This window comes from Xyrauchen texanus, chromosome 18 (genome assembly GCF_025860055.1).
Source record: "Xyrauchen texanus isolate HMW12.3.18 chromosome 18, RBS_HiC_50CHRs, whole genome shotgun sequence".
NCBI lineage: Eukaryota > Metazoa > Chordata > Actinopteri > Cypriniformes > Catostomidae > Xyrauchen > Xyrauchen texanus.
The window spans coordinates 6,572,759-6,596,313 of NC_068293.1; the positions used below are offsets into that span (position 1 = coordinate 6,572,759).

A 23,555-nucleotide genomic window follows, 5' to 3' on the forward strand; every position below is an offset into this window, starting at 1 on the left:
AAGATACAAGAAATAAATCAATGTGGAACATTGAATCTCAAAAGGAGGTCATTGTGGCCCCCCCATGTGCTAAAGAAATAATTCACACAAAAATGAAACTCATCATTTACTCACCCTCATGCCATCTGTCTATGACTTTCTTTCTTCAGAACACAAATTAAGATTTTTAGAAGAATATTTCAGCTCTTTGGGTTCATTCAATTTAAGTGAAGGGGTGCCAAAACATTGATGCTCCAAAAAGCACAGAAAAGCAGAATTAAAGTAATACAAACAACTCCAGTGGTTTAATCCATGACTTCAGAATTGATATGAGAGTTGTGGGTGAGAAACAGATCAATATTTAAGTCCAGTTTTGCTAGAAATTCTTCTCTCTGCCCAGTAGGTGGTGATATGCATGAAGAATGCGAATCACCAAAAACACAAGAAGAAGAAAGTGAAAGTTAAAGTGGAGATTGACTGAGCAGGGAGGAGAATTAGTAAAAAATAAATTAAATATTGATCTGTTTCTCACCATCATATCTCTTCTGAAGACATGGATTAAACCACTGGAGGCGCATGGATTAGACTACTTTTATGCTGATTTATGTGATTTGTGGAGCTTCAATATTTTAGCACCAGTTCACTTTCATTGTATGGACCAAAAGAGCTGAAATATTCTTCTAAATATCTTAATTTGTGTTCTGCTTAAGAAAGAAAGTCATAAACATACAGGATGGCATGAGGGTGAGTAAATGATGAGAATTTTCATTTTGGGGTAAATTATTCCTTTTTAAGTGTGATGTAGACCCTGTACCAAACAACTTCTCCCATGCCTGCTCTACCTCCTCTATTGTGCAGGACATGACGTGCCAAGTGATCCTGCTAATTTAGCATTTTTTGCATGTTTGAACATGTTTTAAGCACAACAATAACACTCTGTCAGCATTAAGGGAAATTTAAACCCTACACATAAACTGATTTTAATGTAATTGTTTCATACATTATGATTTAGAATGGTGATCAGTGTATTGAAAATAACATTTTAATCTTTTCATTTCTGTTATCATGTCTCCCTTTTATTTTTTGGAATCAGATTCATGTAGTGTTTATCATAGATAAGTGACGTATTTTAAAAGTTGGCATACAGTGTTCATTATAATGGGGCAAAGGTTCTTGGTACTCAATACTCACTACTCATGGTTACTTTTAAATGAGCTACTCTTTTACTCTTACTTGAGCAGTTTTTATAACAGCTACTTTTACTCTACTCACACTACATTTTTGGGAAGTAACAATACTTCTACATGAGTATGATTTTTCAGTACTCTTTCCACCCCTGCTTATTGGTCATTAATTAACCAGTTTATGAACCCTTAAAAGAAAACATTAGGGTCAAGTGTTACCTATATTTCTTTCAAATAAATGCTAGTTGTGTTGATATTATGCATAATGCCAAAACATAAGAGACATTCGTAAACATTTATTTCCCAGATACTTTTCAGCTCCAGTGTATTTGTACTTCCATGGCTTCTAACTGACATGGAAGTACATCTAAAGTTTTTTCCAGTTTCAGTAGAAGTGGACAGGTTCAGAATGGGAGCTGGTCACAGTTGTGTGTGGTACCTGTATAGAGGTGCAGCGTCTCATTGTTGCAGAAGTCCGTGAAGCAGCAGTTGCGTTTTGAAACATTTTTGGAGCTGTAGCAGAACACCTGTCCCTTCAGCTCGGACGCAGACACGCAGGACTTCACCGCTTCCTCCCTTCCATTTATTAACATCACAGAGTTCCAGCATGCGCCGTCGGCCTCCGTCTCACAGGTGTGATTCACACACAGCTGGCACACGCACTTTAAGGCTGAGAGAAAACACACAGGCCTACAATTCATTTTCAGCATGATTTCACCATTCACATCTTAGTGAGTTGCCTCGTTAATTACCCACTGCAGTGTCTCCCAAACTTTTTTGCCTTAAGTACCTTTACAGCACCATCTGTAAAGCTTAAACACCCCTTCATTGACACAAAACCAGAGATGTCTACAACAGGATAAACATCATTTATATATAGAAATATAGAAATATAATGTATGATCAATTTGGTCAGTTTGGTAGACAGTACTTTAACAATAAACATGTAGGCCAAACGGTAAATTTGTGTAAATGTACTTGGGGTTCGATATATTTTTCTTTTTTCACATTAATTTCACACATGTCTATTACACATATGAGGTCTTGTTTCATGAATAAAGCACATACTTCATATACTATACTTTTTTCACAATCTAACTTGAAAAAAGTAAGTGAAATGTTACAACGTGGGGCACATTGTAATAAGACCATATAACAGCTTAAAAGTCCCACTCTAACAACTAATTCAATCTAAATTAAAAAGCCTAGAAGATAAACATGTCATGTCAATAAAAGCCATTTATTAACTTCTGTATATATAATATAGCAATAATTTTAACACTTGACCATAAATACACACCAAAGCCACAGTATTGGCCGAAATAATGCATAGATTGATGGCAAAACACACACACACACACACACACACACACTCTCAGCACACACGCATTAAGGGGAATTATGTAAATGACATATCTTACTGCATGGAATTGCATATAGTTTTTTGTAATTGGGGCACACTGAAACTCAGTTGTAACGCAGAGCAACTGGGATTTAAACCTGGCTGGTTATCTGATAATTAAAAGACTATGTAAGATGCTAGCTAAAAGATTGGAGATTACAATTTTAAATAAACTGTAAAAACAGGGATGAAATTTTACTATCATGTGAATTTTTACTTTTGCTACTCTAAAAGGAACTTTTGACGGTATCTTCCAAAGTTTTTTGAATTTTTGAGCAATGTTTTATATCTACACAGTGTTGATATGGCAACAAGTAAACAAGTTTCGTCTTAGCAGCCTGTGTGGAAAAGTTTAAACCATGTGTTACAACTAGCCCTGCGTTAGTTTGCATGCCGCACTCTCCTGCAAGGTTATCCTGGATGAAAAAATGCTTCCTTATGCGCTGACAATGAGCCCAGACAATGAGCCCAACTCTGTGGATTGGTTTTTCCAGAAGGGCAATGCTCCACACCACACAGGCAGGTCAATCAAGATGCGGATGGAGGAGCACCGGATCAAGACCCTGTCATGGCCAGCCCAATATACAGACCTAAACCCCATTGAAAACCTCTGGAATGTGATCAAGAGGAAGATGGATGGTCACAAGCCATCAAACAACGCCAAGCTGCTTGAATTTCTGTGCCAGGAGTGGCATAAAGACACCCAACAGCAATTTGAAAGACTGGTAGAGAGCATGCCAAGAAACCAAATATTGATTTCTGAACTCTACCTAAGTTAAAAACATTAGTATTGTGTCATTTAAAAATTCATATGAACTTGTTTTCTTTGCATTATTTGGGGTCTGAAAACACAATCTTTTTTGTTATTTTGACCAGTTGTCATTTTCTACAAATAAATGCTCTAAATGACAATATTTTATTTGGAATTTTGGAGAAATGTTGTCAGTTCTTTATAGAACATAACACAAATTTTCATTTTACTCAAACACATACCTGTAAATAGTAAATCCAGAGATAATTTTGCAGTGGTCTCTTAATTTTGTTCAGAGCTGTATATATATATATATACACACACACAATCACTGACACTGTATGATCAACAACTGACTTTAAAGAACAGAAACAAATATTAAAAGAGACATTATCAATGACAAATGGATTGCATCTATCCTGTCTTTGGACAAACATTGCATGGAACGAGTCAAACCAAACTCAACATGTGTTAGTTAGGCTAAGGGAACCTACACACTAGCGTCAACGCTGCATCAGATGACTCAATGGGGATGGTGTGTCGAAAGGACGGAGAGGTAAAACATAAGGGTTTGCGATTGTGATGCACATTCTCAAAAATATACATTTTAAATAGTTATCTCTGTCCGTGACCACCTCTTCCCTGTGTGGTACATGCTTCCAAACTGAACTTTCACAAGTCCCATGTGTCAAATGCTCCATCTGAGACTTCCCTAGTATGTAAGGGCTCTAAGGATGTTGCCTTAGAAGGCAGCTGCGGGTCTATTCATTAGGCCAATAATTCCCAACCGGGGGTACTTAGACTTTTCATGCAGCCACAGGTGTTGTACGATGAGTTCGGCTGAAACTGCACAAACTGAATTCAAAACAACATAATACAGGGACTTACATTAGCACAAGAAAGATGTGCCTTTCCAAGGTTTTGAATGTCCGTTTGACATGCAAGTGTGATCTGCATTCTGAGATGCTGTTCTACTACAGAGGGGTTATCTGAAATACCGTTGCCATTGTGTTAGGCCATTCTTCATTCTCCACTAATTTCATTTCATGAGTAAATTATTATTATTTAGCAATTATTATCACCTTAAGCACCATCTTGGATCTTGTAGGCTGTCGTAATGCATTTTGAGTTTGCCTTCTCTGTAAAGTACACATGATGCTGCCCTTGAATTTTGGCAAAAGAACGTATCTTAGAAAGGCAGCAAAATAAAGATGACTACCTTTTGGACAGCCTCCACATCAGGAGTGCTGCATTAAAATGCTGTCTGCGTAGGCAGCTCACTACGCTTTGAAACAGGGCATATAGCCACATTGGAGCATTCAAAGCTAAAATGCTTCCCAAATATAGTAAAGCAATTACATTTCACCATTGTTGAATACAATCTTTTAATCCTGTTTTGTTTCCATCAATGACACAACAAGGCATAAATAAACTTTACAGATTCCTGAATACTGTAACAAAAAGGGTTACAGAATTATCAAGGAATTCTTTTTGGATTAATTTGTTCAACATGTTCAGAGGTCTTTACACAAGTTTGGGTACAATCTCCTGCTTTGTCAATGTCCTCGCAAAATGGGCGTTTTCCTTGTCTGTAACTCCTGTATATGGGTCAACAGTGTCAGATAGAGAAAATTTGTGTACTGTCGCGTCAAATATTTATTATGAATGTTATGTAGCCTGTGATGAAGAAGTTGAACATTTTGATTGTACATGTACATTATGGGAAGAAATGTCATATTGGACAGACGTTGAAATGAAAGTTCTCTCCTTATGAGCAAATGAAGAAATTATTCGACAAATTGCAGGAACAGATTTAGGAAAAGATTCCTTTTCTCATACCCTTATGGCCCTTCCACTGACCACAACATGAAAAGGTGAGACGAACTGCTGACAAATGGCCCACTCACACCAAAAGCAATGCAAATACTCTCTATTAGCACATTAATTCTTTTACAATAGGGCTATTTACTCCAGTACAGTAATGGTGCTGTTCCACTGCATGGTACAGCTCGACTCGACTCAACTCTGCTCGCTTTATGGGGGTATTCCACTGTGGATAGAACCTGGATAGAACCTTTTTTAAGTACCCCCTCGGTTGAGGTTCCAAGCGAGCCGAGCCGATACTAAATGTGACGTCAAAACCCTGCAGATCACTGATTGGTGAATTGAATCGTCACTACCAGCGTCACTGGATTTGCGACACAGGACATCAACCTGCTAGATTTAAAGTTAGCAACAGTGATAGCGGTATCTTTTTTCAAATGACTTTCGAATTGTAAAAAGAAATGGCTGTGCGCAAAACCACGCTGTGGTCAATAAACTAGGTGCAGACGGTCCTCTCGTTAGCGACGAACAAAATGGTGTGAAACGAAAAAGTCTTTCAGGAAGTGTCTCAGCTGTTGGCCGCACAAGTATTTTTAGTATTTTGTCATGAAAGCATGTCATAATTGTTGAAAAGTAAATAGTTAAAATAAAGAAATGGTATAGTTGTGTCTAGAGTATTCTTGTGATCATCTCAAATTAAAAGTGAAATGTTGCTGTTTTCTAAAATAATGTTTGGTTCCATGTATCATGAATCAGTAAGTCAATTTACATGCACACTAATATGCGATTACTCCCAAAAATCTGCTTATTTACAAAATCATGCAAAGTAAGAAATCCGTATTTACATGAGATTTAAAATAGTTCCGCTATTCTCTGCTTTTTCTGTCAAAATGTGAAGAGGCATTCACACAACTAGTGAGTACATTGGATAAGCCGGGAAAAGTGTTTACATGCTATGTGAAATCAGGGTAATAGACAAAAATCTACCTGTTTCTTTCCGTTTATTCTTACACTGTATATAACCTTACACCAGTTAACAAATGCGTTTAATGCGTTTACGTGACCACACATGTTACATTTACATTTCATTTACATTTATACATTTGGCAGATGCTTTTATCCAAAGCGACTTACAGTGCACTTATTACAGGGACAATCCCCCCGGAGCAATTTGGAGTTAAGTGCCTTGCTCAAGGGCCCAACAGTGGCATCTTGGTGGTGCTGGGGCTTGAACCCCCAACCTTCTGGTCAGTAACCCTGAGCCTCAATCACTGCCCCCAATTGTTGTCTGCTTATTAATCATAATTGGTATAAGAATGTGCATGCAAGAGTGAATTGTCTTCGCGCATTATGGATAAGCTTATAAAATTGACTTGAACTTGATTCAATGTCCTAAAACATCTCGCCACTAAGAACCTAATCTTATTCAATACATTTTTCCAAAACAATAAATTCTAATATTTTGTTCCCAGCATCTGGTCAGTGGATAAAAATTCATTCTTATCCGTCATTGTTTTCCATATTTGTCTTATATTATCTAACAACAATAGTCCTTAATTTAACTTGTGGAAGACAGCAGTAATCTTGTTACCCTATATTTTCAGAACGCATGGCCAGTTGCTATTTGTGTCGTGTGAGAGGAGGTTTTCAGGTTATGTAAGCAGGTTCATGATCTCAGACTACAGTGGAAAGCTCTGTAATGCTGCTTAGTCTAATCTGAGGTGCTGTAGCACACCTGCGTGACTGTACATGCGCTCACTGCCACCCTATGCCTGTCTTCCCAAACACACACCACTGATGTGACCCAACCCCCAACAAACAACACTGTGGCCAAAGCCTGGGTTATACTGTATACTTCCAATATAAATACACACACAAAATGATCTAGAAAATAAAAATACAATAATCAATTCCAAATTCCTCAAAGGAAACAATTTAAAATGTAGTCCATAATTGCATTTCTTTCCACATGTTCTTCACTCAGAGCCTTCCTGAAAGGACAGGTATTTGCCCCATTTCTTAACATAAACATCTAATCCACCAAGTTGTTTCTATGACATCTTTTCAAATGCCGCCTCCCTACACAATTGGTGAACCATTCTTGAAATGAGGGAGCACCATTTGACTTCCATCCTCTAAAACATTATATGTCTGCCAATCATTCCACTTCGGAGGGTGTCTGCAGCTTTAGGAGGCAGTATACCAGGGCCGTTTCTAGGCATAGGCAAACTAGGCACCACCTGCTAGGGGGCCGCCAAAGAGGAGGCCGCCGCAATGCACCCCAAAACATTTACTCACCCTCATGCCATCCCAGATGTGTATGACTTTCTTTCTTCTGCAGAACAAAAATTGCATGAGGGCATGAGGGTGAGTAAATGATGAGAGAATTTCATTTTTGTATGAACTATACCTTTAAACTGTTGATACACACCCCCATTTTGAGCACAAACCATGAAAATGGCATACCTGAACATAAATGTTGTATTTACTGGACCATTTGGAGTATGGACACATGTAGCATCTTTTGATAGACAACACTTTGGGCTTTATTTCCCAAGTTTCAGAATGAATATATGTTGTTAATTTTTAAAGTTAGAGATGCTGAAGTTTATAGTAATGGAAATATTTTGTGCTGAACATGTTTTTATAATCTAAAAGACTATAATAAAAGTGCCAAGACAACCCAGAAATAAAATTTTCTCAAAGTCACAAGTCTAAAGAAGTTACGTTTCAAATTTGAAGACGAACTAACAAAAACTTCCACTGATAATCGCTGCCAGTGTACAGAGTAAAATGAAGGCTCCGCCTTTCAAGATGACACAAAATCTGACTGCACTGCTTGGCTATTATGAATAAAACAATGCATTTTTAAAAATAGACTTTGGAGATGGGCTCATTTTGTTTACAGGAATATATCAGATAATATACAGTTTTACAACATGAATGCTGCTCAGATTGCATAGTTTGTTGAAGAATGGCGATGAAGGGTAATTCTTTCAGGCGAGATCTCATGTAAACAATGGAGAATTATCAATATTTCTCAGACTGATCACTTGTATGGACAAAAAGTGCTATTGGTTGTTTTTCAATGAACGCTTGACATGGACAATTGACCCAAGTGTGGTGAACTGGATTCATCTGGCGATCACATTTTCATAACAAAGGTATGAAGTCCAGTTTTGATATTGCATGTTTTCATTTATACTCCTGGCACAAATATCTAAATTGCTGTTTCTGGAGCATTGCTATCATGAAACAGAGATCGGATATCAATGTTGAACCCTTAGACCTTTGAAAAGATGTATAATTTGTGAACATTAATAACATTTATAGACGGTATATATTAAATGTAAACAGAGTGACGTCACCACCGCATGCGGGGGAATTGTGTATCAACAGGTTAAGCAGTATGCTATAATCAGCATGTACAGGTCTTTTAAATGGTCACCATTTCCTTTAAGATTCTTTTAAGAATATTTAAGCACATTTTTAAATTCACAGGTTCTTTTTAAATGGTTACATTTTAAATATATGCATCTTTCTAAATTATTATGAGTTTAAAAAAGTTGCATGCTTCGTAATTATATGTGACCAATAAGATGGTTTTAATGTATTTTTTAACCATTATTATGTCTATCAGTGTCTGCGCATTCCTTATTGGTGTGCACCTCTTGTTAGAGAATGCAGCTGCTAATATTTAGCTCAATTCTCCATTATTGAGCACATGTGTGCCTCTCCCTGTGATTAGTGTGCCACGCGTTAAGTATTTGATTGATATATGGTGTTCATTAAGAGGATGATGTTGTAACAAGTTTGTGGAATGAGGAAGCGGGAGACGGCGAATCCAACTCAAAGGTAATTTTGTTCTTTACACATTAAACACGTTCGCTTGACTGCGTAATGGTAAAGCTGCACACAACAGTCAATACGCTCAATACAGTGGGGCTGGCAATGGCCAACACACTCAGAGCTCTGAGGTCTGGCCCCTTTTATTTCCCCCATCTCTCACTATGACCAAAGAAACAGCAATAATGAAAAGTTTATCTCAGGATAAAACCCTTTACCTGTGTTTGTTATCTTCCCTGTAAACTATTTAGTGCTTCTATTGCATTTTGCATGCAAGAGAAACAAGAGGATGAACCCTGTAGCTTTGTTCTCTCTCCCTCTCCCAGTGAGTTGTTGTTGCGTGTTTGCTTTATACTCTTGCGCCTGTACCCAACAGTGCCAATATTAATCTGTGTATATTATTAGGTGGGAGTGCATTGATGTGGTGAGCATCGTATATAAAAGCTTTTCTCACTGAAGGTAAGGCATTATTTGGGCTTTAGTGGGGTGGTTTATAAAGGGTTCCAGTTTAATGTTTTTAAGTGTATTTAATTCTTAATAAATGTGCTATTGCAGGTGTGGTGTGACCCGGTATAATGTTAGCTGCTGTTTCTTAATACCTGTTTCTTCACATCTGTTTCAGTGTGCTGTTCCATAAGAGTCGCTTATTTGTTTTGCCAAACTTGTTGCTCTACATTTGTCTTGTTTCTGCATTGTACAGTGCAAAACAATAAATTAAAGATGGTGTTTATACCTCATTATAAATAACATTACTAACTTCAAGACATCATCCCCCAACACTGTAGGGAACCAACAACTGGCTGATGACTTCAATGTGTTTTACTGTAGATTTGAAAAGCTCAGTCTCACACCCAACTCCCGCTCTGACCTTCACCTCACACAAACACCAACTCCTCCAGATCTTTAACAGATCACTGGAGCAGTGTGAAGTTCCCTGCTGCTTCAAATGCTCCACTATCATCCCTGTCCCAAAGAAACCCAAGATCAAAGGACTTAATGACTGCAGACCCTTCGCTCTGATGTCTGTGGTCATGACGTCATTTGAGAGACTGGTGTTGGCCCACCTGAAGGACATCACTGGACCCTTTCTAGATCCCATTTAATTTGCTTGTAGATCAAACAGGTCTGTGGATGATGCAGTCAACATAGGATTGCATCATATCCTCCAACATCTGGACAGACCACCGACATATGCAAGGATCCTTTTGTGAGCATTAGTTGGCTTTCAACTTCATAATCCCAGCTCTCCTATGGAATAAATTAACCCAGCTCTCTGTTCCCACGTCTATCTGCCAGTGGATCACCAGCTTTCTGACAGACAGGCACCAGCTAGTGAGACTGGGGAAATTAACGTGCAGCACATGTTTGATCAGCACTGGTGCCCCCTAGGGATGTTTGCTCTCCCCACTACTCTTCTCCCTGTCTACCAACGACTGCACTGCCAAGGACCCCTCTGTCAAGCCCCTGAAGTTTGTGAAAAAGGCCCAGCAGAGGTTGTACTTCATCAGTTGAGGAAGTTCAACCTGCCATAGGTGCTGCTAATCCAGTTCTACTCAGCAGTCATTGAATTACTCTGGACCCCACTCACCCTGCCCACTACCTTTTTGAACTGTTGTCTTCTGGCCGATGCTACAGAGCACTGAGCACAAGAACCGTCAGGCCCAAGAAAAGTTTTTTTCCCTTAGGCTATCCATCTCACGAACAGTTTAAACTATACAATAATTACATGCTGTTAGGAATTCCTTGTCTTGTTTCACTGTTGCCCTCTGTCTGCCATTTTTGTCACCTTTGCATTCCATAGTTTTGTCCCTTTTTTAGCTCCAATGTCTCACTTGTCATTGTTTAGAACTACACTTCCCAGAATCCACCTGCCATCATCACTGCCATTTTGTTCATTGTTTTCACCTGTGTCTCATTCTGTCATCACTCACTGTGTATTTAAGCCCTGATTTTTGTTCACTCCTTGTCGTTCGTTGAATGTTGTTAGCCTGGTGTGTGTTCCCTGCCCGTGTTTTCTATGTAATGTTTATTTCCCCATTGAGGGTTTTCCTTTGTGTTTTGCCTGTTTGTTTATGTAATAAAGTTGAACTGCAACTGGATCTGCATCTCCTCGTCTGCCTTCGCTGCTCGTTCATAACAGAACGAACGACCACACTATGGATCCAGCGGTTCAACGAGCAAACTTCCACCTGCTCTGCTTGAAGCAAGAGGACCGCCCTATAGAGGACCACATCCGCGACTTCCTTAAGCTGGCGGGTATCTCGGATTTCCCGGACTCCTCTCTGGTGGTCTTCTTCAGGCGCAATCTGCACCCCGCACTTAAGGAGCGGTTGCCACAGGCAACGCGCAGCTGGACGCTCCACGCGTTCGTGGAGGAGACTCTGCTGGCCTGCGGTTCACCGTTAACTGTGGGCGCCATCGAGGAGAACTCTGCCACTCCTCCCACAGTAATAACCCTCCACTCGCCCGTGGTTCGTACCTTCACGCCTGCCTTGGTCAGTGAGCCTGCACGGTCCACTTCGTCTGCCCGGCAGAGGAGGAGAAGAGGAAAGGCTTCTGCTCCCCAGTCTCCGCCTGCCACGGCCAGCGAGCCAGAGCCCACGCCTGCCACGGCCAGCGAGCCAGAGCCCACGCCTGCCACGGTCTGCGAGCCAGAGCCCTCGTCAGCTACGGTCAGCGAGCCAGAGCCCTCGTTTGCCCCGGTCTGCGAGCCAGAGCCTTCGTCAGCCACGGTCAGCGAACCCAAGCCAGCGCATACCACAGTCAGTGAGCCAGTGCCTGTCGCCTCAGAGGTCAGTGAGCCAGCGCCTGTAGCCTCGACCGTCCCTGAGCCAGCGCCTGTAGCCTCGACCGTCCCTGAGCCAGCGCCTGTAGCCTCAACCGTTCCCGGGCCAACGCCAATAGCCAGGACTGACCAAAAGCCAGCGCCAATGGTCATGCCCATCCTAGAGCCTGCGCCCCTCGAGCCTCCCGAGCTTCCCAGAGCTCCGCCTTCCGAGCTTCCCAGAGCTCCGCCTTCCGAGCTTCCCAGAGCTCCACCTTCCGAGCTTTCCAGAGCTCCGCCTCCCGAGCTTTCCAGAGCTCCGCCTCCCGAGCTTTCCAGAGCTCCGCCTTCCGAGCTTCCTGAGCTTTCCAGAGCTCCGCCTTCCGAGCTTCCTGAGCTTTCCAGAGCTCCGCCTTCCGAGCTTCCTGAGCTTTCCAGAGCTCCGCCTCCCAAGCTTTCCAGAGCTCCGCCTCCCAAGCTTTCCAGAGCTCCGCCTCCCGAGCTTTCCAGAGCTCCGCCTCCCGAGCTTCCTAGAGCTCCGCCTTCTGAGCCTCCCGAGCTTTCCAGAGCTCCGCCTTCCGAGCCTCCCGAGCTTTCCAGAGATCCGCCTCCCGAGCTTTCCAGAGCTCCGCCTCCCGAGCTTCCTAGAGCTTCGCCTCTCGAGCCTCCCAGGGCTTCGCCTCTCGAGCCTCCCAGGGCTTCGCCTCTCCAGCCTCCCAGGGCTCCGCCTCTCGAGCCTCTCGAGCCTCCCAGGGCTCCGCCTCTCGAGTCTTCCAGGGCTCCTCTTGAGCCTTCCAGGGCTCCGCCTCTCAAGTCTCCCGAGCCTCCCAGGGCTCCGCCTCTCAAGTCTCCCGAGCCTCCCAGGGCTCCTCTCGAACCTCCCAGTGCTCCGCCTCTCAAGCCTCTCGAGCCTCCCAGGGCTCCACCCCTCAAGTCTCTTGAGCCTCCCAGGGCTCCACCCCTCAAGTCTCTTGAGCCTCCCAGGGCTCCGCCCCTCAAGTCTCTTGAGCCTCCCAGGGCTCCGCCTCTCAAGCCTCTCGAGCCTTCCAGGGCTCTGCCTCTCAAGTCTCCTGAGCCACCCAGGGCTCCTCCTCCCAGGGCTCCATCTCTCAAGTCTCTCGAGTCTGCCAGGGCTCCTCCTCCCGATATTCCCAGGGCTCCGCCTCTCGAGCCTCCCTCTGCTCTGCCCCCTGAGCCTCCCACGGCTCCGCCCCCTGAGCCTCCTGAGCTTTCCATGGTTCCTCCTCCCTCGGCTCTGCCTCCTGAGCCTCCCACGGCTCCGCCCCCTGAGGCCTCTGAGCCTCCAGAGCCTCCCTCAGCTCTGCCTCCCGAGCCTCCCTCAGCTGAGCCTCCCGAGCCTCCTACGGCTCCACCTCCTGAGCCTCCTGCGGCTCCGCCCCTGAGCCTCCCGAGCTTTCCATGGTTCCTCCTCCCTCGGCTCTGCCTCCAGAGCCCCCCACAGCTCCGCCCCCTGAGGCCTCTGAGCCTCCAGAGCCTCCCTCATCTCCGCCTCCAGAGCCTCCCTCAGCTGAGCCTCCCTCGGCTCCGCCTCCTGAGCCTCCTACGGCTCCGCCCTCAAAGCCTCCTGAGCCTCCTACGGCTCCGCCTCCCGAGCCTCCTGCGGCTCCGCCTCCCAAGCCTCCTGCGGCTCCGCCTCCCGAGCCTCCTGCGGCTCCGCCTTCTGAACCTCCTGCGGCTCTGCCTCCAGAGCCTTCCAGGTCACCGCCTTTAGGGCCTCCTCCCAGGGGTCCTGACCCAGTCCCTGACCTGTGGCCTCCTCCCAGACTTTCTGACCCTGTTCCCGTCCTGTGGCCTCCTCCCAGGCCTCCTGACCCAGTCCCTGTCCTGTGGCCTCCTCCCAGGCCTCCTGACCCGGTCCCTGTCCTATGGCCTCCTCCCAGGCCTCCTGACCCAGTTCTTGTCCTGTGGCCTCTTCCCTGGCCTCCTGACCCAGTCCCTGTCCTGTGGCCTCCTCCCAGGCCTCCTGACCCAGTCCCTGTCCTGTGGCCTCCTCCCAGGCCTCCTGACCCAGTCCTTGTCCTGTGGCCTCCTCCCAGGCCTCCTGACCCTGTCCCTTTCCTGTGGCCTCTTCCCAGGCCTCCTGACCCAGTCCCTGTCCTGTGGCCTCCTCCCAGGCCTCCTGACCCTGTTCCCGTCCTGTGGCCTCCCCCCAGGCCTCCTGACCCGGTCCTTTCCCGGTGGCCAGCTCCCAGACCACCTGAACCTGTCCTTGCCATCTGTGCCCCCTTGAACTTCCTGCCTGCCATCTGTGCCCCCTTGGACTTCCTGCCTGCCCTTTGTGCCCCCTTGGACTTCCTGCCTGCCCTTTGTGCCCCCTTGGACTTCCTGTCTACCCTTCGTTGCCCCCCTTGGTCTGTCTGCCCACCACAAGCTCCCCCCCCCAGTCAATGGACATTTTTTGTTTTGTTTTATGTTGATCGTCTGGAATCCGATCCTTGAGGGGGGGCTATGTTAGGAATTCCTTGTCTTGTTTCACTGTTGCCCTCTGTCTGCCATTTTTGTCACCTTTGCATTCCATAGTTTTGTCCCTTGTTTAGCTCCACTGTCTCACTTGCCATTGTTTAGAACTACACTTCCCAGAATCCACCTGCCATCATCACTGCCATTTTGTTCATTGTTTTCACCTGTGTCTCATTTTGTCATCACTCACTGTGTATTTAAGCCCTGCTTTTTGTTCACTCCTTGTCGTTCGTTGAATGTTGTTAGCCTGGTGTGTGTTCCCTGCCTGTGTTTTCTATGTAATGTTTATTTCCCCATTGAGGGTTTTCCTTTGTGTTTTGCCTGTTTGTTTATGTAATAAAGTTGAACTGCAACTGGATCTGCATCTCCTCGTCTGCCTTCGCTGCTCGTTCATAACACATGCAATAAACAGCCTAGTCAATTATATTATTTAAAATATACTACCTCTTCTGCATTACATTCCCTTGCACAGTATATAACAGATTTGTATTTGTACATTTTGTGTGTATATTTTTGTCTTCTTGAGTACTTCTATTTATATGTATATTTCTAGTCCCTTTATTATTATTATTATTATTATTAATAATAATATTATTATCTCTGTCTTGTTGTTGTACTGTTTATGCACTGAAAGCTTCTGTCACCAAGACTAATTGTATGTGGAAGCATACTTGGCAATAAAGCTCTTTCTGATTCTGATGTGTGTGTACCTTATGTTGTTCAAATAATAAATATCTGACTCAATTAAATATATTTTATAATGAATGCTTGCTAATTAAGAGCGATCTATAAAGAGTTGGGCTCAGGTGCATTCAATAAGGCAGGGTTTTATGATAATAATGTGGGAACTTGAGCAATAAAAGAAACTTAACTTACACTTACATTTATACCAGCAAGTATAATCCACTTTTAGATAGAACTGAAACTGGAGCTGGCTCATCCAAAGATTTGAAACTAATGCTGAACTTCTACCTTATCTCCAGAAGTTAGTTCCCCTTCTGTCACTCACTCGACGCTGTGTCGAATGAAGTGACACAAGGGGTCTTCCTGGGATGCCAAACGTACCTCTGAACTTGAGAAAAGGCCAATGTCAAGTTGACAGACAGAATTTGCATGCCCCGCCCCGGACATACGGGTATAAAAGGAGGCGGGCAGCGACTGTCAGTCAGAATTTTTCTTCGGAGCCGAACGGTTGTGCAACAGCAAAGGAGTTCACCGCTGTTCCACTCACCTCAGTTGGCAAGAAGCACTGCTGTTGGATCTACGGCGCGTTTTCAGCTGGCTTTCTCTCTTTCGCTGCACGCTGTGCAGTCCACACCCCTGGGCGCTTCGACAGCGCTTTCAATGCCTGAAAGAAGTGTCTCCTCCTAAAAAGAGTTTATTTCCTCTAAAAGAGTTTGAGTTCCCACTCATAAAAGAGCAATACACAACAGGCATTGAACGTCCTTTTCAGGACGCGTCTTTTTAAAGATGTCTTTCTGCCTCTGTGTAGTTCTTGGATGGGGTTGATTTCTCTCCACTTCTGATGGTCATAAAAGCTGCTTCGCGTGCCTGGGCTGCGATCAAACGCAGGCAGCGTTTTATGAATGTTCATGTTGCCATGGCAACATTGCGGTCACGGCTTTCTTTTCTCACTAGAGAAAGCCCCTTCAGCCCCTCCGCATCGTTCCTTCTTCCCACAGGATTGAGGATGACCCGGCTGGCGATGAAGGCGATTTGGGGATGAAGACGGGCTCGGTTTCACCGGGTAAATCTCCACGAACCACCCAACCCCCGGCACGCTTGCTTGTCTGTCCGAGCTCGGGATGAGTGCGGCCAGTCGGTCTCGTCCCGTGTTTTGTCAGGTCTGAGCCAGTTGAACTCGGTAACGCGGCACATCCGACCGGGTGTTCCGCTTGCACACTGCGCCCTTCACCAAGTTGATCCGGTGTGCCTTTCATCCCAGGTTAGCCACTACGCGTTGCTCCCTGGATGTTCGCCTCCCTAGCCTTCTGGCCTGCAAATTCAGTGGAGCAATTCACGTCCAGACCTATGAGTCACAGGTGCTCTGTACTGGGGTCGGGCTCCACGGGCTTAGTTCCCTTCTCAGTAAACTCCCCGTGATTTATTTCCCACGGTACGGTCCCCCTGTCGGCAGACCGGCGTTTCCCTTGGGCAGCCTTGCTGCCCCGGTCACCGTGCTTGTAGAGTCCCCCCTCATTAGGCTGGACCTACCACCGCGCCACTCCCACGTACGGCTTCACAACCCTCATGGTGTATTTGCCACATGTAACCTCCCACTAGATTGGGCAGGATATGGCCTCCGCAGGGTCTTTTCCCCCTGAAAGAATAGGACCGGGGAAGACCACCTTCCCCGACGCATCTGATAGCGTTAAGATAGTCCCAGCCGCTCACACCCTATGTGAGAGACATAGTGAGAGAAAAGGCAGCGGCTGCCGGGCTTTCTCCCATTAAGCACCTATTCCCCCCCTCAGGGGTGCAGGGAACCTAAGGTCTGTATGTGACATCTCTTTGGGGGCGTTGGGGAGGGCTACGTGCAGCCGACACAGTTGCCTCTAGCAAGCAGTAGCCTGCTTGCACCTGTCTCGACAGTTCACGTAACACGGTCAGTGCGTGGCGTTTTTAGATGGGACCCCCTTGTGTGACTTAATTCGACACAACGTCGAGTGAGTAACAGAAGGGGAACGTCATGGTTACTGACGTAACTTCCGTTCCCTTAGGGAGGGAATGAGACTTGTGTCCCTCCTTCCACAGCACTAGACCTACCACTGTAAACGGCCGTACCTTATTCTCGGCTCCTCAGTGCAAAATTCTTACTGACAGTCGCTGCCCCGCTTCCCTTTATACCCGTATGTCCAGGGCGGGCATGCAAATTCTGCCTGCCAACTTGACATTGGCCTTTTCTCAAGTTCAGAGGCACGTTTGGCGTCCCAGGAAGACCCCTTGTGTCACTTCATTCGACACAACGTCTCGTTCCCTCCCTCGGGCAACGGAGGTTACGACAGTAACCATGACATTTTTGGCTCTTTAGTTATTTGACATTCAGTTTCTCCTACCCGACAATTTTACAACAATATTATTAGCACAATTAGGTTAAAGAATATATGACTATATCATACAGGCATAAAACATTGAACTCAAACTGTCAACGCTTGTTGTAGCAGAAGAAGTATGCCTAAAAATGCTCCTATGGGCTTTCATTCATCCTCCCAGATGGATTCAGAAGTCTCCAAATGTATGTAAGACCAAGATTTTTACACATACTCTGTACTGTCAATGTTGCTCTAAAGGGTCTACATACTTTTGCATCACTACAATCAAGGACCGGATCCATTAACAGGTTGAAAAAAAAGATTTTGCCCCTGTATTCAACAAAACATGTATAAGACAAAACAATAATGACTCTGAAATTATGAATAAATGAAATTATCTTTGATCTGCTTGAGACATTTAAATTGTAAATGCTTACTTATCAATGTGATGACTCCCCTGCTCTTACTCGAACCAGCACTGCAAAACATACGCCCACCCCATGCACTGCCAAGTTTTTAAGCTTCCTGTGGAGAAAGTTGTTTTTCTTTATAACATATTTTTTATGCTTGAGGAAAGGTACAACCTTCCTTCTTTTTATAAGGTGTCCCAGCTCATTATCATTCCACATGGAGAGAAAAATTTTACCTATATTAAAGTGTGACATATTGACTTCCCAGCATTGATGTAACCCTCAAATCCTGAACAACACTGAAAAAACACTTTAGTTTTTTTACGTAAACCACACAAAAATGTATTCCATAGGATAAGCCCCAGTAAATAATCACATCAAAAAGAGTAAAGTGAGTCAGTGGGCAGCCAACAGAATAACATACCCTCTCAGGCTGCATTAGTAAAACTCTCGATGTGTAGTCTGTATTGTTGAGAGAGTGCAGGCAAAACTACTCACCTACACCATTAATTTTGTGAAGGCCATAGCTTTTCTTGGGCATGTGAATGTCTTGCAACCATCCTTAACAGGAAAAAGCAGTGCGAAGCTTACCTTCTGTTGGTGAAGCAATTTTTTACACTCTTTAAATCTGTCCTGCTTCGTTTGTGTTGCACTAGTAAAGTATGAAAAGACCATGATGTTGTGGTCCTCCCAACACAACTTGCCTTTATTCCTCTCCGCTCGCAGAACAAAGTCTCTGTCAGCCGACCACAAGAATCTTTCCAGGATAGATTGGGGTCTGTCACCCGCCCCGGGAAGCTGACCAAATATTCTGTAGGCCTTGGTAGCAGGCGGGTTTGCCTGTAGCTCTCTTTTGGCAGACTCCAGAAACTCGACCTGTTTTTCAACATTGTCCATTCTTATGATCAGGGTGGAAAGTTTAGCCTCCATAGATGTGATCGTTCAATGTATTTCTAGGAGGGCCTCCAAGTCGGTCGAGATTTATGCACTGCATAAATGTTTGAGATCTCCCGACCTACTTCACGAAGCTTGCTGCCGTTATCGACTGGACCTCCGTCATCCTGATCCAGCAAGACATCCAATGTGTAAGATTTTAATGTCCCCACAGGCTGACGATTTCAAATTTTTCATACATCCTGCCCTCCCAGCACAGTTTAGCAAACAAAACTGTTACAGTTCTCACCGGTTAATATTGCTTAATAGTTGTAGCAAAGATTAAGCGGAGCTTGCCTCCAAGCGAACAACCCTCGCATAGCATCATGTGACTCAACAAAGGTATTTCTTTAAGTCCAGGGGTTTTCAATCGGGGTCCACAAACCCCCGGCTGCAGTTCATTCTGAGCAGAAACACTACTTTCATTTCGGTCCAGCGTTTTGCGGCCTCCTTTCCAAAATTAGTTCTACAACCTGACCTGAGCCCGACAGGATCTGAAGAAACTGCTAGGCCAGGTTTGGGACAGTTATTCAAGTACTTCGAGTTCAGGTTTGCAATTAATGAAAAAATAAACAGGCCTACCTAAATCGTATCTCACAAGCGCTCTAACTAACAGGCACACGTGAATGCGTTTGACCATTTTTGACTGTTGCACATTGTCTTGCTTGCTGTCTCACACAGAACTAAAATACAGCCTGTTGCAACAATACTTGCTTGGAGAAGAAATTATAAAAGAGAGTGAGCAATTTAAGGGTCGGGTTCGAGTTTAAAATCAGATGGTAACGTTCAGCCGAGTTGTGGTCGAGACCAGCTCATCTGAGTACGAGTCCAGGCTGAGACCAGAGAGGCTCGAGTCCAAGTCAAGACGGAGGCCAAATAGGGTTAAGTCACAGTCAAGATAAGACAGGGGAGGGCCTAGTCCATGACGAGACCAAAGAGGTTTGAGTCAGAGTCAAAACCGTGAACAGAAGAGGCTCAGTGTGAATCAAGACTCATGTAGGCCTAATGCAATCTTAATGAATGTGTGAAATGTAGGCTTAAAGGATCACAAAACACATGTTTTGAGATCTTAACAATTATACAGTATATGTCTTGCACACAAGGGAAGAGATTTTTTTTTTATTCAAGAGGAAAAGTGTTAATTTAGGGATTTTTTTGGCAATTTTCATCTTCCGGGTTTGAAATGAATATTGAGTCAACATCACAGGACGTGACGAACAGCATTTATCTTTCCATTTAATTTCAGAGCCTCTACGTTTCTGGTGTTCTCTATATTATTCATGAGAAAGGCATGGCCTTTACCCTTTGACAAGTGACCACCGCAGGTTTGTCAGTGTGTCATTGCTATGCACATGACCAGCGCTTCAAACTCAGCACCTCAGTTGAGAGGGTTGGTAGTACCGTGACGCAAGTCCCTCCCGTGCTGCTGACAGATTAACAGGACAGGCTTTCAGTCAAAGGCAACACTTTTTTAATTTATTAACGTGAGTGTTTCGAGATATGCAGTGAGGCTAACGCTATCGATTGATCTATCCATCCTTATTGTGAGTGTGTATACTGATCTAAGCACTTATATTTGTGAATCCACATCTTGAAACAAGTCTCAAAATGTATTAAAGTGTAAATTGTTACAAGTAATTGTGAGAATCTTTGATGCTGTTAACTGCATTAGTGAAATAAAATTGAGTGACTTGAATCAGACAGTTGTTGATTTTCCTCCCCCTTCTCCCCTCAGTCCACTGCTGATCACGCCCACTTGGGCTGCATCTTTTGAAATTTGGCGAGAACTCAACTGTGCTGAAACAGGGGGTATTGTGAACCTTTAAATCTAAACCTTTAAAGAAATAGTAAGAATGGTAGTATACATTCTGAATTAGGCCTAAGATTGTTTTCAGTGCATGGCCAATATAATCATTATATAAATGCATGGTTACATTTCAGCAAGATGCAAAGTTGATTTCCGAATACCCTAGTATAAAAACATGTTGATTTAATGTACTTTCGTTACTTTCGTCAATATTGTCATAATGAATGTGTGCAGTCTTCACTTGTCGTGTCTGTTTGAAGTCTGATTTCAACATAATGATGTGATTAAAGCAACGAATCCGTCAGAAACTTCAGCATTGCAGCGAAAAGTATTTCGGTAGTTCTTCAACAGATGAAAAATAAGTTATTAAGATAGTTATGAATTGATGTATCAGTACAATCAGAAAAATCAAAGAGTAGCTTACAAATAATGACTTTGTACTGTTTTGTGTAATGCAGTTAATTTGACATAGTCCAATCCTAAAGAAACAGAAAGACATCAGTTTGATGAATAATAGTCAGAGGAACACAGAATTTGTCTGTTCTGTTGAAACTATTATTCAAAAATGAATAAACCATTTTCCATGGTAACATCCATTAAAAGAAGTGTGTTTTTGTGCTTGTGCTTGTGCAGTGCGTAACAACTTTAGTCCCAGCAGTTGGGACATTTGGAAAGTGCACATATTTTTAGCAGACACAACATTCAACCTGCTGTCACCGATTTTCCATGAGATCCCTTTGTTAAAAACAGGCATTATTTTTGCAGTTCCACTATAGTGGCACAGACATGACACACTTTACCTTTAAACAAATGTAAATCTCTGTCTGTCGAACAATACTGTAGCACAATGAATCCAGGAAATGCAAAGATTGCAAAGGCAGTAAGTTGAAAAACGAGGTCAACGCTGGTTTATCATAGTGTTATGACATTTGATAATGTTATTAATACCTGTTATTACAGTTACCATGAAAATCTAGCTTGTTATATTAGGTGATGATTTGATTGGTGGATCTAAAATATTTCTTTAAAAACACATTAGGGTGTGTACAAAATGTGTGTGGTAAAATGGACATGTTAACAATGTGTTTAAAACAAATTTCTGTGGTGGGGCAGCATATTAAACTGCATCACATGCTTTTCTGTGGTATAAACGGTCACCTCCATACTGCCTTTGAAAATGAAAACGAATCATTTGTTTAATCCTAGTAAAAGCAGGGAAACTCAAACACCTGTCCACCGCTATATCCATCACAGAAATGTACTGTATAGTTCAAACACTAGCACTACATCTGGCTGAAATTGCTTTCTCTCCAAAGAGCTCAGATGGACTCTAGAAAACAAGCTCATAAATTTTATGATGCTATCTGAAATATGCTGCCCTGACCAAGAAGGGAGTTTGAATCTTACACAGCCAGAAGAACATTTGTACATTTCATATCAATATATTGTTAAGTATGTGCCATTTTAGTCCCTAAAATGTCAATGATAATTTTAGCTTTTTTTTTTACAGCTAACTTTTCATTTGTTCTATGAAAGAATAAAAAAGTGTGCTGATTTACCACATTTTTAAACTCTCTTCTACTGATCTGAGCTGCAACGTATTCAGCTTTATAAACTGCTCTCACACAATGCCAGTTGTCGACAACTTGAATCTTTTACTTAACAGACTCTAATGACTCTGCATTAGTAGAGAAGAAATACAAGTGTGTAATTGACCCAATGTTGTAATCTCTACTTCACAAGCACCTCTCAGAGACTAAACACCAGCAAGAAAATAATAAAAATGGTCCTTATAATTAGTTTGAGACTACTAACCCAGTCTGCTTTAATCCATTTCATGTCTAAGTTCTCCAATATGGCACACTGCTATTGCTACACAACTATAGAAATGGAGCAAATATCTCCATATGATATAGTGCAGTCTAAATACCATATCTGAAGTTAGAAAAGAAAACAATTAAGAAGCACTCTGATAGACCCCGTCTAACAGGTTAGTTCAGATGTGCTCAACTTTTATGTCCAAATAGTAAGTGCATTTACATATACCATCTTACACCAATTATGCTTAGTAAGCCGACATGTTTACATGTAAACACATTACAGTTTTTTTTTTTATTGACGTTAGGTTATAAACGGCTTAAACAAAAAGTTGTCGATTGTTTTTCCCTTTACCCCAATTTTGCAATTTCATGTAAACACTTTAACTGCTGTTCTTACCAGCTTATCCAATGTTCACAAGTGTAATGCCAATGATTGTTTATTGTTTTGACATCAAAAGTAGTGAATTACCTGCTCATTTCGAAACTCTTGTTAACACGGTTTTCTTGCGTTATCTGATTTTTTTGGTCATTATCTGCACATTAGTGTGCATGTAAAGACACTCATTATCAGATTTGGGTGTAACCTGATTACAAAGTAATTAATTACTGTAATCTAATTTCTTTTTAAGTTAAAAGTAGTGTAACAGTACATTATAAATTATTGTAATCAGATTACTTTTAACTACCTTACTTTAGTTACACATTTATAAAATATCATTATTTATGTAGAACACATTTCAAATTCTGAAGTTTGTTTATGTCTGTTTTCATTTATGTGACAGCTAAAGGGTGTGCTACACTTAACCTGGGAGAAATGTGTGCTGCTGAATGTATGACTTTCATGCATCATTGAACAAAGAAATGTATTAATAGGCATTATTTTCAATTGGTTTAGCGGAAAAACAAAAACTTTACTGTGAATAGTGTTTCTGAAAGTAACTTCAATGTAAATTAATAACTTTTTTGCTAAAGTAATCAGGAAAGTAATCTGATTGCAGTTTTTACAGAAGTAATTAGAAGTGGATAACATTTTAAGAAGCTTACACAACACTCCTCATTACATTGATAACAGATTTATCTTTTGTTAAAGGTGACATTAAGTAAAGCTCTGCAGTGACGTCACAGCCTTTGAACTGAACTCTTTGGACTCAGCTACAGCTACGATCACAAACAGCCACTAAATTACAAACTCAGTCAAAAGCAACCGCAGCCTGTAAGACTTGTATCAGCACAAGAAGCATAAATCCATGTGAGTGGAGGAATAACAGTGAAACATGAGGCTGAATTTAATGCTGACAGTCTGAGTGCTGTCAACCGTTAGA

The 23,555-nt window shown here is 42.9% G+C and overlaps 1 protein-coding gene across 2 annotated transcripts in view; it reads right to left on the reverse strand.

The window, feature by feature from the left end:
- The window catches only part of LOC127658514 (TGF-beta receptor type-1), a 56,586-nt gene that overhangs the window by 31,312 nt on the left and 1,719 nt on the right, over positions 1–23,555 (reverse strand). Inside the window, exon 2 of one of the 2 annotated variants that reach the window (XM_052147823.1) lies at positions 1,603–1,833. The exons of the other annotated variant lie outside the window; for it this stretch is intronic. Coding sequence (XP_052003783.1) covers positions 1,603–1,833 — 231 coding nt within the window. The remainder of the gene's footprint in view (positions 1–1,602; positions 1,834–23,555) is intronic. 2 annotated transcript variants of the gene reach the window in all.